This window comes from Nipponia nippon, unplaced genomic scaffold (genome assembly GCF_047370975.1).
Source record: "Nipponia nippon isolate SJK-2023a ecotype South Korea unplaced genomic scaffold, ASM4737097v1 scaffold_32, whole genome shotgun sequence".
Lineage (NCBI taxonomy): Eukaryota > Metazoa > Chordata > Aves > Pelecaniformes > Threskiornithidae > Nipponia > Nipponia nippon.
In genome coordinates, this window is record NW_028262350.1 from 443,925 (window position 1) to 458,265 (window position 14,341).

A 14,341-nucleotide genomic window follows, 5' to 3' on the forward strand; every position below is an offset into this window, starting at 1 on the left:
TTAAATTATTAGCTCATTAGCTCCAAGAAGGTGTATTTTTATAATAGGCAGCTCCCATATATTTCTTACTCATCTTGATAAAAGTTATGGTTTTGGGAACATCTCTTGATCTTTGCCACCTATCAGTCCTGAGCTGCAACAAGCATCACCTACCAAGTCTCACAATCATGAATCGCCACTGAATTTCATATTTTTAAAACACGGAGGCTTTAACCTGTCTCCCAGAAGGTTGACGTGCTATTTGTAAAATATTTGAGAATTAGCAAAGGACAGAAAATAGTTAATCAAGGTGGGAAGTTGATCCTTACACCGTAATGCATAATCGCTTCTCTCCATGTGTTTTTGCTTAGCATAAAATGTTTTTGTACATGTTAAGCTCATTTTGCATATCTATATTGCTAGACACAGCATTAATTTGTCAACTTTAAATCAGAGTGTGGCTCTTTAGCCTTGGAATTAACTGCATTAAGAGCGTAACTATCCACTAAGGTGTATAGAGTGGGCATTTTGGCGTTCTAATCTGGATGTACAGACCAAATTTTAACCAGTCAGGTTTTCTCTGATGACTTGTCCTCTTGGAGTTATTCCTGTCCATTTGTATGTCACCTCTTATATAAATTTCAATTATTAGAAAACAAGCGTGTCGTATCTCTAATCTGCACAGCACAGGGACTATTTCATGCTTACTGATGACTTTAATAAATGCATCACTTGGGTTAGAACAGACTTATTTTGAAATTTTAGATCCTCTATGGTAAAGGGAAGTTCAGTCTACTTATGTTGAAAGGGTAACAGAAAATGTTACAAGGTCCAGATCTTCAAATTCAGACACTCTTATTTGTAAAAGAAAAGAAATAGGGAAGGGGGGAGGAGGAGACAGGAGGTGAGCCAAGAGGAGAGATAGGAGCAAGTCAGCCCTTTCTCCTGAAAGGCACTAAATCCTTTTCATGTAAAACAGAATGGCTGGTGAAAATGCTGACCTGACTTTAACCTCTGAAGAGCTTCCAGGATTTTTTGGCTCTCACTATGTAAAAGCAGCCAACTGTTAATGTTCAAAATCTGCTACTGAAAAGAAAACTGGTCAAAGAATCACATGCTGCTACAGGGGCGCTTCATGTCCCCACAGAAGTGGACTGTAAAGTTTTGCTGCTTGAATGCAGCAGAATATAAGAAAATCTCCAGCAATCTTAGCAAGCCTGCAAAATAAAACAGAAAACATTTCTTGCCACTTTGTAAAGCTTACCCAAGTGCTTGTGATGTTCAAGCAGCACTTCATGTCATTTAGCAGCAGTCTCCCAAGGGTATGAAAGGAATGACTGTTTTCTGCGCTGAATCTTCCTGTAGAAGTGCTGTAATTTACCCCGATATGAAATGGGGCCACACTTTTGCTTAATGTAGAATCCTGTGATGATCTACACTGTGTTCCCCACTTAATTGTTAGGGGGATCATCTTGAACAGGGAAATAGGCATGATGTTAAAGCAGCTTAAAGGGAAACCACGAGCTGCATAAATCCTCTTGCACCACTGCCGCAGTGATGTAGATAGGTGTAATACCATGTGGCCTGGTTGCCTTCACTTAAATTTTGTGGATTTTTACAATGAAGAATGACATGTATAGGACCCACGTCCCTTCCTGGAGGTCCCTGGCATGCAGCTTTTTTTCACATTCTTTTTTTGCTGTTTTTTACTCTGACTCCTGAGCTTTTATCAAGTTGATGCTTTGTACAGATTTATGTGTTCGTGGGTTAAAAATAGGTTTATTAATAAATTCATCTAGAGTGTGTGCTAAGCAGAATAGATGCTGCTGACAATAAAACAAGATAGATTTGTTTGCCAGTTTAACTGCTTTGAGAGGGGAACAAAGAGCAGCCCAAAAGGCACATCAAGATAAATTTAACTCAGGTTAAATATTTTTGTGATCTTACAGCTAAAGCATTTGAATTTTGACACTCTCGTCAGTATTATGAAATGCTCTGTTAATAATGAATAAGGTTTCTAAGAATTACAGATCTTTTTTTTTAAATTGAGCCAGCTTCCGTTTGGGCTCATTCCCCAAAGGAGGAGCTCCCTGAAAAATGTCTAATATTGATGAATAATGAGCTTTTGTTCACTAATGCATCTGCATATTGCAGGTGAAGGGGCTGACAGTTCAGGAGGTGAAAAGGGAGGCTATTTATCAGGCGTCTCATCAGCTCTTGAGCAAAATTAGTGGAGTCACAGAATCCCAACCACATTAAGTACAGATGGACACCATCTTTGGATCCCAATTCAATTCTTTTTCCATTTCATTGAAAGGACGAATTAAGCAGAAAGCAAATGCATGCATGCACGTGTGTCATGATTCATGGCCGATGTCAGGGGTGAGAAACCATGAAGTCCTGATACAACAGTTCTGCCTTCCCCCAGTTGAGCCACCAAGGCATCAAGGGTTGGATGCGACACCAAAATCTGGCCCTTAAATACTGGATAGATAATGGGTCAGCTACAGGTGTTTGTTACGTTACTGGAAAAAAAGGGAGAAAGGAGAGTGTTTAAAGCTGAAGGAAGTGGCACAGAACAGATGTTATACTCAAACTGTGAAATTTGCTTCGGTTTATGGTCCAGCCTGGTAGACGGAAAAAAATTGAGTGAAAAATTGAAAGAAAGAATAAACTGAAAAGACAGATCAGAAGACAGCTAGAGGAAAATTCAGTGTTATCAACTCCCACAGTGTTATTTTGGATACTGTGATAAGTGACTTTTCTGTAATGTTTTAGCTGTTGATGGCATGAGATTAGATGGAACTCTCAGCTTTTATTTTTAAAAGCAGCAAGATTTTAACCTTCACGGTTATGAAAAGCTTCACAATGATCCAAGCTTGCCCAAAAAGTTAATGCCAAGTATACAAATAGCTTCCCTCCCCTTGTGCACACACTCCCACATGCCTCCTTTCTGCTTTCTTGTTTAAATCTTACAATTTTAAAACCAGTTTCAAGACTGTGGTCTTGACTTAAAAAAAGAAGAAAAATTGTCCTTGCTGATGCTAAAGAAGGAAAAAAAGGTGAACTGATGTTGATGAGACAGGCAAAATTAAAGAAGGATCCAAGATGGTATAAGGTGGACAATACAGAGAGGGCATTGAATCAAGAAGGTGATGGGAGTTGATGTATGGTTAAAGGGATGTGTATGTACAGGACCTGCATTTCTTCTTCTGAAATTTTAACAGCCCCACTGTTAAAATCGAATGGTTACCTGTAGCTGACACATGCAGTGAGGTACAGGTTTGTAGAGGGGAAGCACAGCATACGACGTCATGTTGGGCAAGAAAAAGAGTGTGCAGCTTACAGCCACTTCTGCAGTTCGGTAAGCCCTTGTCCATAATTTTAGTGCATCACTGTCGCAGAGATGTTACTTCAGATGTGCATGTGTGGTTTTGAAAGAGGGATATGTTTAAATAACAGTATTTAGGAGCATGTGGGGTTTTTTTTATGATGCTCTGGCAAATCAGCCATCAAGATTGCTACCTCTGTATTAGATTTGAAACCTTTTTGACAGATTTATTTAATGTTTACAATAGTGGACTGTGCTTAAAAATATTCATTATCTTGTTTCTGCAAGTGATAACCTGAAATTTATAAACTAAAGCTTGGCTGATCTGTTCTGTCTTACAAGCAGGGTATTTGCACTGAGTTGTGCTCTGATGGCGGTCGTGTCTCGCTCTGTTGAAGTGCTGTTTTACCTAGGCCTTACATTTCTGGTCTGAGTAGCATGCAGGTATGAGCCCTTCGAGGCATGCGTACCATTCTTCATCCCGCTTGTCAGCCAGTGCGGCAGGGAATTCAGATTTAGAACAGGACGATTACAGGGTCAGCATGATGCTACTGTCAAGGTGTTTTTCATTATGTTTCAAGACCTTTTGTGTCTTTTTACAGGATTGTTTATATAAATTAAGCCAGTGATTCCCTCCCCCCCCATTTGAGATTAGTGTTGTAAGAGAAGTTGAATATACAAAGAGTGGTGTGGATTTTGACGTCAAACCTTGAGCAGGGCAGACTTAAGGGGGTTTTTTGTTTGTTGGGTTTGAGTTGTTGTGTTGTTTTTGTTTTTGGTTTTTTTTTGCGTAGAGAAGCCTTCAGCTCACTGGCTGATGGTGTCCAGCAGAGAATAATGTTCTTCTAAAAGCGCTGAGTGCTCCAGGGGCTGTTGGGGCATGGGTTGCATGTGACTGCCCGAGGCTGCTGCCTTCCCTAGGGAAAGGTTTGAGCTTATGCTTTCTGCCTGCCAAATTTTTCTGTTTGGCAGCTGAGCTCCCTGGAGCGGTCTGGGGCGACACAGCTGTATTTAAGTGTATCCTTCTTCGGCTGAGTTTATGAAGGCTTATGTAGATTAGGGTAAAAAATTTATTTTACTCCTTGCCAACTTGTATGTGTTACCTAGGACATCTCTAATGCAATAAGGCAAGTCACGGTTTAGTATGTTACTGCAGATGAGTGAAACAAGGTCAACTTGCACAGTTTGCATGAGTGTGTTTAGTACCTAATTTCAGTGCAACATATGAAGCTCACTACTTTGCTGCAGTTATTTCTTTAAAGCAGCAAAATCCCTATTTCCTACTTGAGACTTTATAAATCTTTACATATAATTAATGTTACAGCTGGTGGTCATCATAAAGTGGTAACTATAGAAAACTGCTTTCTCCTGCAGTTCCATCTGAAAGGTGAACATAAAGGTTGACGTTTTCCAGGCATGATCTCTGCCTCAAGGAGAATTGAATGGGGTGGTAAAAATCCCCTCGCATGTTTGACTTGAGACAAGTACAGTTGAAAGCCGCGTGCTCCAGGGCAGAGGCCAGCTTGCAACTAAATGAGAAATAGTATTTGCTATCCTGTAAATACATGAAACTCTGAGAAGTGTAGTACTGGCTGCAGTGACATCTACGGTGCTGTCTTGGATGAACTGCTACTTTGATACAGTTCTGTTTTTTTCCCAAAGAAATAAAAATAATTTAAACCATGTTATTTGCAAAAAAAATCTAATCAAAATGTTTCAGCGAGGAAAACGAGCCAAGTTTGAAAATGAAAGCTTCACGTAGGCAAGTCCTCTGCCAAGGAAAATGCAGGTGTAAATCTTGAATACTGAAAGCAAGGTAGGATTGTAAAATGACTCCAGCATCTCTGGAGTGTCCCCTTCTGGCATCAAAGTCCATGTGTCTTCAAAGACGCCCAGACTGTGCTGCTCAAAGCTGATGCAGGTAGCGCTGTTACAGAGGGCGGTGTTGAAATCTTGTGGAAAGAGATATGGCAAATCCTCGGAGAAAGCCACGGAGGGGATTGCAAAGGGGCACTGTGCTGCCTGCATCCTCTCATTTGAGGGTCTTTCCGTGTTGTTATTCATTAATGTGTTTTACAGGGCTCAGATGTTTTAGATGCCGCAAATTCTGTCTGTGTTCATATTAAATAGTGTGAGACTGCGTGCCAGCTGAGACTGGAGACACACACATATATATAAATATATATATACACACACATCTATATTTATATACATGTGGTATTACTTTAGTGCTATAGAGAACCTCAGATGTTTCTGCATGGCTGTCAGGTTTTGCATGTTCAGTGTGTGACTTGCATGGCTGCCCCGTCTTACTCCGTCCCCTGCAATAACCCTCTCCATGCCTCCACAAGGCAGTGATGTCTCTTCTGCTCCCGACAGCCACTGGCACGAGCTGTGGTCTCTGTGATTGCAGCCCACTGGCTCCGGTGTAGCAGGGCTCAGGCACTGCAATGTTCTGCTTTTTTTCACCAGGGTTGTTCTTTCTGGGTGGATCCACCAATGAAAAGAGCCTCATGTAAATGCATGTTCTCTCACGGCATCTCTGCAGCCCTTCTTGCATCCTGGCATGTTCCTGTCGTGGCACCCTCAGCTTAACATGTCTCATCACGTTACCTGATGCCCTGGGTATTATCTGTTAGAGACTCAGGGTTGAAAGATCTGCTTCTCAGCAGATGGCTTAAGGCAAAAATTCCTGCTCTTTGATGGATCTGAGGTCATCAGTTTATTTTGCTCAAATTTAGAGTGGGCTATCTGTTAAGAGTTTGCATTTCTTTGAGCTTCTGTTTGATTAGGAATCCTTGGGTTTAAAAATCATAGAATTATAGAATGGTTTGGGTTGGAAGGGACCTTTAAAGATCATCTAGTTCCAACCCCCCTGCCATGGGCAGGGACATCTTTTACTAGATCAAGTTGCTCAAAGCCCCATCCAACCTTACCTTGAACAGTTCCAATGATGGGGCATCCACAACTTCTCTGGGCAGCGTGTGTCTCACCACCCTCATTGTAAAAAAATTCATGGGACCCATAAGAAATTTTCTGGCAATGTCTGAAGGACCATTTATTTCCTTTTTAAACCTTGTATTAAGTGTTAATTCTGTTATCTCCATCAGTGTGACAAGTCCATTGTCATTTTCTAGTTTACCAGTGGCAGGGGTGCTATGAGCCCCCTCGGGGATGGGGGCTCTCCTTCTCCCGAGGCTGTGACACCCCTCATCCTGCAAACCCCTGAACGTGTCCTGCGAGCTGAGATGTTGCCAGTGATGAAAACCTCAGATGCTGAGTTTCTCACCTGTGGGTTAAGCTGAGTCCATGAGTGCTCCCGCAGCTTCTTTTCGCACTGACACAATTTAAACAATGTACTGTATAATTGGGATCTGTTGAGACTTTTCATCACTGGGACCTCCTTTCTGGAGGCCATTGGCTGCATTAACCAGAGTCATAGTTATGAACTACAGAGCAAAGAGATATCAAAGGATGAGCACAAAATACTTGTTTTGTGGTTTAGATGTTCAGTCTAACCAAAGTAGTAATATCAGAAGGAATTGTAACTTGAGAGTCAATTTTTAGTATAATCTGATACTCTGATGCTGTCCTCCTGTATTCTGCGTATACAAAAATCTGTTTGATGATAGAAGTATGGATGGCGATGTCATCATGTTAGTTTGCAGCTGCTGTTGCTCATTTCACTTTGCTTCTCTGCATCTGGATTAAGGCCCAGAATATTTTTAGCATGTAGATATCATTTAGATATATTAATGATGCAACAAGAGTCCTGTTAGGACTGTGAGTAGGATTTATCCTGAGGGTGGGTCTTCATTCCCCATGCAACCCTCTAAAGAGATTATTGCTGTAAAGCACAGTTAATCCCCCACAGGGTCCAACACAGGAGATGATGGGGAGATGTACTCACACACCGGAGCCATATGAGCACAGACCCTGTCCTAGAATACCCTCTGCAGCTCTGGAAAGTTTAGGGTATGAATATGGTAAACTCGCAGAAATAATGTTATTTTGCAGATTTCCTTCTGGTTGCGGGTGTTGATGGGCTTGATCCTATTGGGTACTGACATGAAGTTCTTTCTACCCAAGAAATCTTGGCACTTTCTTTGTATACAAGCATGACCAACTTTTTACCCCTGGGTATCATACTGCATCAACCTTAGTTGGTGCAGATAATGTGAATTTTCTGAAATTAGATGTTGCTTTCTCAAATTTTTGTTATGAAGTTGTAATTTCTGAGCAGCTCTCTGGGTCGCACCGTTGGTAAGCTTTAGCTCCCCAGGAGACGTGCTCTGCATGTTGGTTCATGTTGCTGGCTTGTAGCTAGCCTTACACTTTTGCCTTTTAAATAAAGTAAAAATCAGTTTGGTTTAAAATAGCTCATAGAAGAGATTGAGTCCATAGAGCAATCGCTTCCAGCCTGTGTAGCAGCACTTGTATCATCCAGGGCTGTTCAGAAGGTAAATTAATCCACAGGGAGCAATCCTAAATACCTGATTCAGTGAAGAGTTTGCACATAAAACAGCTTTAGTGTAAAACAGTGAAAATTATGTTTAAAATGAACACAAATTGACAATTAGAAAAGGGACCGGCAGGATTTATTAGCTGTTTTTTCTTTTTTTTGTTGCTTCATTTAGAGAAAACTTATTTTGACACATGGTTATTTTATTTCTCCTCAGTTTGATGTATTGGAAGAGGACTGATTTCAGCTGCTGATGTGTTTCTACAAAGATTAATTATTTTAATGGATCAATGGATTTTTTTTTTCTGTAAATAGACAATGTATGCCTTGCATTGCAGACCCAGACTTCGAAATGGAGATTTTCTAGAAACCAGTTTAAAACCTATTTCTCAATATTAAACAATTTGAGGGAGCAAGATAAATTTGTGAAAATCTGTTTCTAGTTTTTATCTTATTTTCCCATGCTAAAATGTAAATGTCTTTACCTGACGGCAAACCTATGGTTAAGTGCCAACAAGCAAATACCAGTTCTTAGCAGTTGCATGTGTTGATTTTAAGTTTCAAAATATGTTACAAAAAACTAAATTTTGGAACACTTGATGAGATATGAAGATATTGATCCCACTGCATAGACAAGAAACCCAATACTGAGAAATAAAATGATAGAAATAGAGGTAAAGTTTGAAGCTGCATGGGATGGATAAAGAACAGGCACAGTAAGAATTACAGGTCTTGACTTTTTTTAATGATGATTTTGTGACTTTAGATGTAAGCAGTTAGTTCTGGTTCCTATTATAATGTCATTTAACACATATAATTAAACCAGATTAGTCCTTGGACTTTGAACTTCATGGTTTTGCATTGGGGGTAGAGTCCAGCAGTCTGCTTGGCACTGCGGTAAGGAGAGCCATCCAGAGCCCCTGGCTTTAGGTGTCATCACTTTCATATTTTGTCAGGTCTACACGGGTATTTCTGAGAATTTAAAATCGAATGCCTAATGGTAGGCAGTGAAATTATTCCTGTACTCAACATGTCAACAAGTGGCTAAAATATGTATTTTTCTGCCTCTGGATGCATTTAGAAAAACAAATGAAATAACCCTTATCCATTTGCAATTAAACTGCATCCTCCTTTAGGTGCTCTTTGGCTGGAACTTCTTTTCTAGGCTGCTTATTCTTAAAACTTGGCACAGAAAAAGCTTTAGCCTAAAAGCATGTGAGTCTTTGGAGTAATTTACTGTTTGTGTTTATCAATATAAAAATTAATTTGGTGCTGTTTGTTAATGAGGCAGCATCTCCCTTAGTTCAGGAACAGGTTTTTGTGAAGGCAAGAGGGCTGCCCCTGAGGAGACATTACAGTGTGATCTGTGTTGCAGACAAGAAGATCCACACTGTTGTGTCTAGGGACAGATGGCACAGAAATTAGCAGAGAATTTGGATTGGGAAAGGTATTTACCACAGCTATGTGAAAACGATGGATTTCAGTGGATTTAGCAAGTAGATCTACAAGCACAGGGCACATCTGGGGCTTCAGAATATTCAGGGTCAAGTTGAATTTCAGGGTTTTGAATAGCAGCGGAGATGTGTGTGATTGGGGTGATGAGAGGATAGTGGGCTCTGGTTTGTGATTTCTCTTTTTCTCTTCTTTCTTCTCTTCTTTCTTCTTTTCTCTTCTTTCCTCTTTTCTCTTCTGTTCTCTTCTCTCTTCTCCCCTGCCCCCCGCCCCCAAGTTAGGGAGCAGAGTGGTGTGGGCATTGGGACCTTCTCTCAATACCTGAGAGGTCTGATTATGACCTTGAACAAATATGTGCAAGACTAAAGATGAAAGGAAAGTCAGTAGCCCAAAGGGAGTGACAGCCAGGTGAAAACTGCATCAGAATTCAGAAGGAAAAACACCAAGGGGAAGAAGATGTTAGTGGTGTAGATCAGTGTACTATTGTCACTTCCCAATGTGAAAGTCAGTATAGCAACAATCGTGATCTGTAAAATGAAATAATATAAGGGAAAATGTGTGGATTACGGTTAAAGCTTCATAAAAACTTACTGTCAATCAAATGAGATACTGGGTTCAGTTTCTGAACCAAACTAATCTATGAGAGCTGGTTGTTCATGCAGGTCAGGCGGGGGCTTTCTGTGCCTGCGGCTTTTCAGTGTCAGATACTGCAAGTTTATAAACTTCTGCAAATATTCCCTGAAAAGGTGGTAACTACAATGCAAATTAAAAGATACGAGGAGCAGTGATAATGCTTTCTCCTTAATAATTTCTGCTCTTTCTGGAATTGTGCCTTCATATACAACACTGCACATAATTTTTAATACTTTGTAGTTACAAATAGCTTTTAACAGTACAAGCCAAAACATTATAGCCTAAATGTTCTTTTAAGAAGTAGTAAGCAGAAACAGCTAAACTAAATTCCATAATCTCTGATTTATGTGAATGTGGAAAATATGATGAACATCATTTTTTGGCTCTTGCATTACACAACTCAGCATAGAGTAGCGTGTGTGCAAGCCATTCTTTCTTTGTTACTCATTTTGTTTATAATTTCTTCCTTCAAGCTACTTTGACAAGTTACTCAGAAAATGTGGAACGCACTAAATATGGAGGGGAAAGCAGTAAAGAACTTGCTTCTGGAGGAAACCTGAAACCTTGGCAGTCCCAGAAATCCAGCATGGACTCCTGCTTATACCGCGTGGATGAGAACATGACGGCTTCCACCTACAGCCTGAACAAAATTCCAGAGAGGAACCTGGAGACGGTCTTGTCCCAGTCAGTGCAGTCTATTCCTCTTTACCTCATGCCACGGCCAAATTCAGTAGCAGGTAAGAAAAAAACATTTTTGCCTTTAGGTCAGAGCGAGACATAGTACATGCATGTCACAGCCTTTTTCAAGTTCTCATTATCTGAGAAATCTCCTTTCTGTAGTCATCATCATTAAGCATGATGAAAATTGTCTTTTCATTTGACTTATTGCTTCTAAATGGAAAATTCCTGTGGGGAAAACTGGTTCTGATGATGTTTAATGGTAATTTCAGCAATCCGTGGTCTCCTTTTTACAAAAATGTACAACTGTAAGATTATTGGAGAATATATTTAAAAAAAAAAGCTTCTTTGCTATCATTACAGGACAAATAATCTTGGGTTTAAAGTCCCGCATAATTCCAAGACATCATAGCCATTTCTACTGTTTCAAAGGATTCATTGCAAGTAAAATCAAGTGTCTGATCTTCTCTGATCTTAAGAACTTTGGTGTTAAGAGAATTATGATACTTCCTCTCTACAGAAAAGTTGCTATGGTTCTCATCTCTGTTGGTGGACTTTGCCCTGAACGTCTTAGCACACATGTGCACGCACTGGTTTGGCTTTTGCAGCATCTGGGATTTGCTAATGGCTGAAATCTTTTCGTTTGGCATAACATCAGAATTTTCTTCATTTAATTTCATGTCTGGTGTCTGAGAGATTCCTAAATGATGCTGCGACATATCTTATTGATGTCTGTTAAGTTTCCCCCGAAGTTGGTAACAGCAGGACAGAAACAAGAGATAGGATTAAAAATATTAAGACTTTGCTGAAAAGCTGCTTGCCTGGAAATATTCTCCTTTGCTTTGCTGCCCCATATTTTTTTCTTGCTGGGTAACTTCTCTGGGGTTAAACATTCTGTTGAGGTGGTCTGTATGTCTGTCTGTATAGACACATGGAGAAGTACAGTCTTTGGTTTTTTGTAGAGTCCCTGCAGGGTTCTCTGGCTGGCTGGCAGCATGAATATTGCTCCAGAAAGCCTAGACTGCACAGAGCCTGGGATATTGTCTGTTAAAACAGCATCTCTTGGCAGCCCAGGCTGCATTGCATAACTAGATTAGGTTTCCTTTTTAATCCCACTTTGGGCAGTCACAGGCCTAAAAGCAATGTAGAAATGAGATTTTATAGATGCTAAAATATGGGCACCATAAGCATGGAGGTACAACAACGCATGCTACTTATGACTGAAAGAGTAAAAGCATGGGATTTCAGAATGGAAAGAGGGGCTAGGAAAAACATGGGAAACTCCTCTTGCATAGCCTTGTTACTTTAGGTTCATTTCTTATAAATGACACCGCGTAAACACCTTCAAAAGAAAACAGGGCAGGCCGGGTACCATAAATTTAAATACGCGTGCGTATTGGTTTAATTGACTTGGGAAGTCACTGGCTTGCTTGATGCATTTAGAGGCAAATACCTTTTCAAGAGAAAACTATCTAGCAAGGTTCGGGAACACCTTTTCCTTCTGGCTGGTTTTGTTTTGTGGGGGTTTCAGTGCTTTTAAGTAGTATGCTGACATAGTTCATATCCCAGGATAAATCATTGTGGTAGTAACTATGGACAAGAACACAAGATCTGGCTCAGCCTTTTATCATCAAATGATCATGTGTGATCTCCTATCAATTTATGGCAGCAGAAAATTATGTTTTCTATGTAATAGACTTGTATGTGTTTTTTCCCCAGACCGGTTAACCTCGATATCTGTGTACTTGAATGATGGGAAGGGGAAACCAGATGTAGTTTCATGGTTGACTTAAGCCTATCTGCAAAATGTGCTGTTGCCCAAAGAGTTAATCGTGTGCTGTCTTCCAACTCCACATCCTTGAACCAGCGCTACACAGCGTGTAGCCATTTGATAAACCAGATTAGTAGACTAATCCCACTGAATATTAACCCTCTAGAAAATATGTATTATATTAATTTTGAGCCACAAACTCATTAGTGTGGAGGCAAAGAGTGGCTGGAAGAGGGGCAGAAAGCTGCCTTTCTTTTAGTGGTATTCCACATTTTAAGGTAATCACGAAACCACAGCTTTGCTAAAACAGACTGTTCTTGTCTTTTTTTTCAAATACAGTTGAATTTGTATACAGTCTATTCTTGGGGACCAAAGCATGGCGGCACTTACACCTTGTGGCTTTTTTTCTTTTTTTCTTCATTTCTTTTTTTTTAAAGGTTCTCCCTGTGTGTCTTCCAAAATGTCACAAAAATGTTCGTTCTTATAGCAGGCTTACAGACAGCAATCACTGCCATGTAATGCATCCCTTCACTTACCCTTCAGCTTACAAGTGGAAGCAGTTCTCCCAACACGTATTGATCTCGTCTTGCACTTCGTTGCATAATATTTCTTAAGAAACAGTTAAAAGCACTTTTTTTGATAAATACTTTCTCTTGGGGAAAAAAGAAAACTGGAGACTTGTGTACCTTAAAATGCCAAAGTGTGATGTTAGATTTGGTCGAGCACTTCTCAGTCTTGCTAAATTGCTGAGATTCAGGGGTTACCGTATATGCGATACGAGTTTTTTACAAGTTCAGCTGTGGGAGCAGTGAGAGCATGTCTTTCACATCGGCTCGGTGGGAACACATACGGTGAGCAATACTGAGTGAGTTACTGCGTGGCGTATAGCAGTTGTTAGGCGGTTTTATGGTATTAAGTCAGAAGCAGCTGCGAAGGGCAGTGCTGTTTGCCCGGGCAGCGAGCATTGCAAAACAGACTTGGAAGAGAAAGGGGAACTGTGCTGCAAAAGGGTTGGAGCAAATTATCCCACTTGCAGTAGTAGGAGAACTTAAAGGTCTCTGGGTCACACATGACTTATGGACAAGAAATTGCTCACAGCTTGGCTGCGGGATAAAGTACTGCTCATAAATGAGAAGAAAATTAAATGAAATTTGAGCATAGTCTCTATGCACTAATACCATGTTTGAAGGGGAAGACACAAGGAAATTCAGGGACCAGAGCTGCTGCTTCTTTTCTCCTAATATCCCACATTAACAGCTCTCTCTCATATTGAAATTAGTGCCACCACACTTCAGAGCCAGCCCCCCTTTAACGTCAGCCAGGGCAGCTCAGCCACTGAGTCCATTCCACCTTCAAATTTCATCAAGTCTTTTCAAAGTTAAAATGCAATTCAGCTCCTGAAATTGGTTTCATGCACCATTCGCAGACCATCTTTATAAATGCAGAGAGGAGCCCAGCCTGGCTCTGTATTGTCTTTTTTGTCTTTTGATATAAAAAAGGTATTTTTGATCTCCATAGGGAATCTTTTAAAGATCATCTTATTGAGTTAGCATTTCTCTTGCACTTTTTTTCTAGCAGGTTGGTGGAGCTAAATATTCTTTCAGCATTTTTTAGTTATGTCTCTCTGGAATGTCAGGGTTTTTTTACAATCTCAAGATTTTTTGTTATTTTCTAGGTTACACTATTTCTGCCATTTTACTTATAAAGTCCCTATCAATTCAAAAAGAGAAGTGGTTCCCTCAACATATTCCTCTTATCTATGGAGAGAACACTTGTTGCCACAGTGCAGCCTGAGAAATTTAGGTTTTCACGAGCTAAATTGCATAAAACCAGCTGGAATGAAACGGCTGTGTAGCTTTCATCTTGGAAACTGAAACGTATCCCACTCGAGCTAGATGCAAGGAATGGTGGCCCTTTGTGGATATTGGCCTCAGTTTCTCATTGTCTCTTGGAGTTGGAGAATATTTACCTGGATTTACTGAAGATTTTTAATGTCATGCATTTAGCAGCTTATAATTTTACCAAAGTTACACTG

At 40.2% G+C, this 14,341-nt stretch overlaps 1 protein-coding gene across 14 annotated transcripts in view; it reads left to right on the forward strand.

Moving 5' to 3' along the window:
- TANC2 (tetratricopeptide repeat, ankyrin repeat and coiled-coil containing 2) overlaps nucleotides 1-14,341 on the forward strand; it is a 252,476-nt gene that overhangs the window by 151,532 nt on the left and 86,603 nt on the right. For all 14 annotated transcript variants that reach the window (XM_087770084.1, XM_087770086.1, XM_087770087.1 and 11 more), the window contains one exon: nucleotides 10,331-10,594. In XM_087770084.1, coding sequence (XP_087626210.1) covers nucleotides 10,331-10,594 — 264 coding nt within the window. The remainder of the gene's footprint in view (nucleotides 1-10,330; nucleotides 10,595-14,341) is intronic.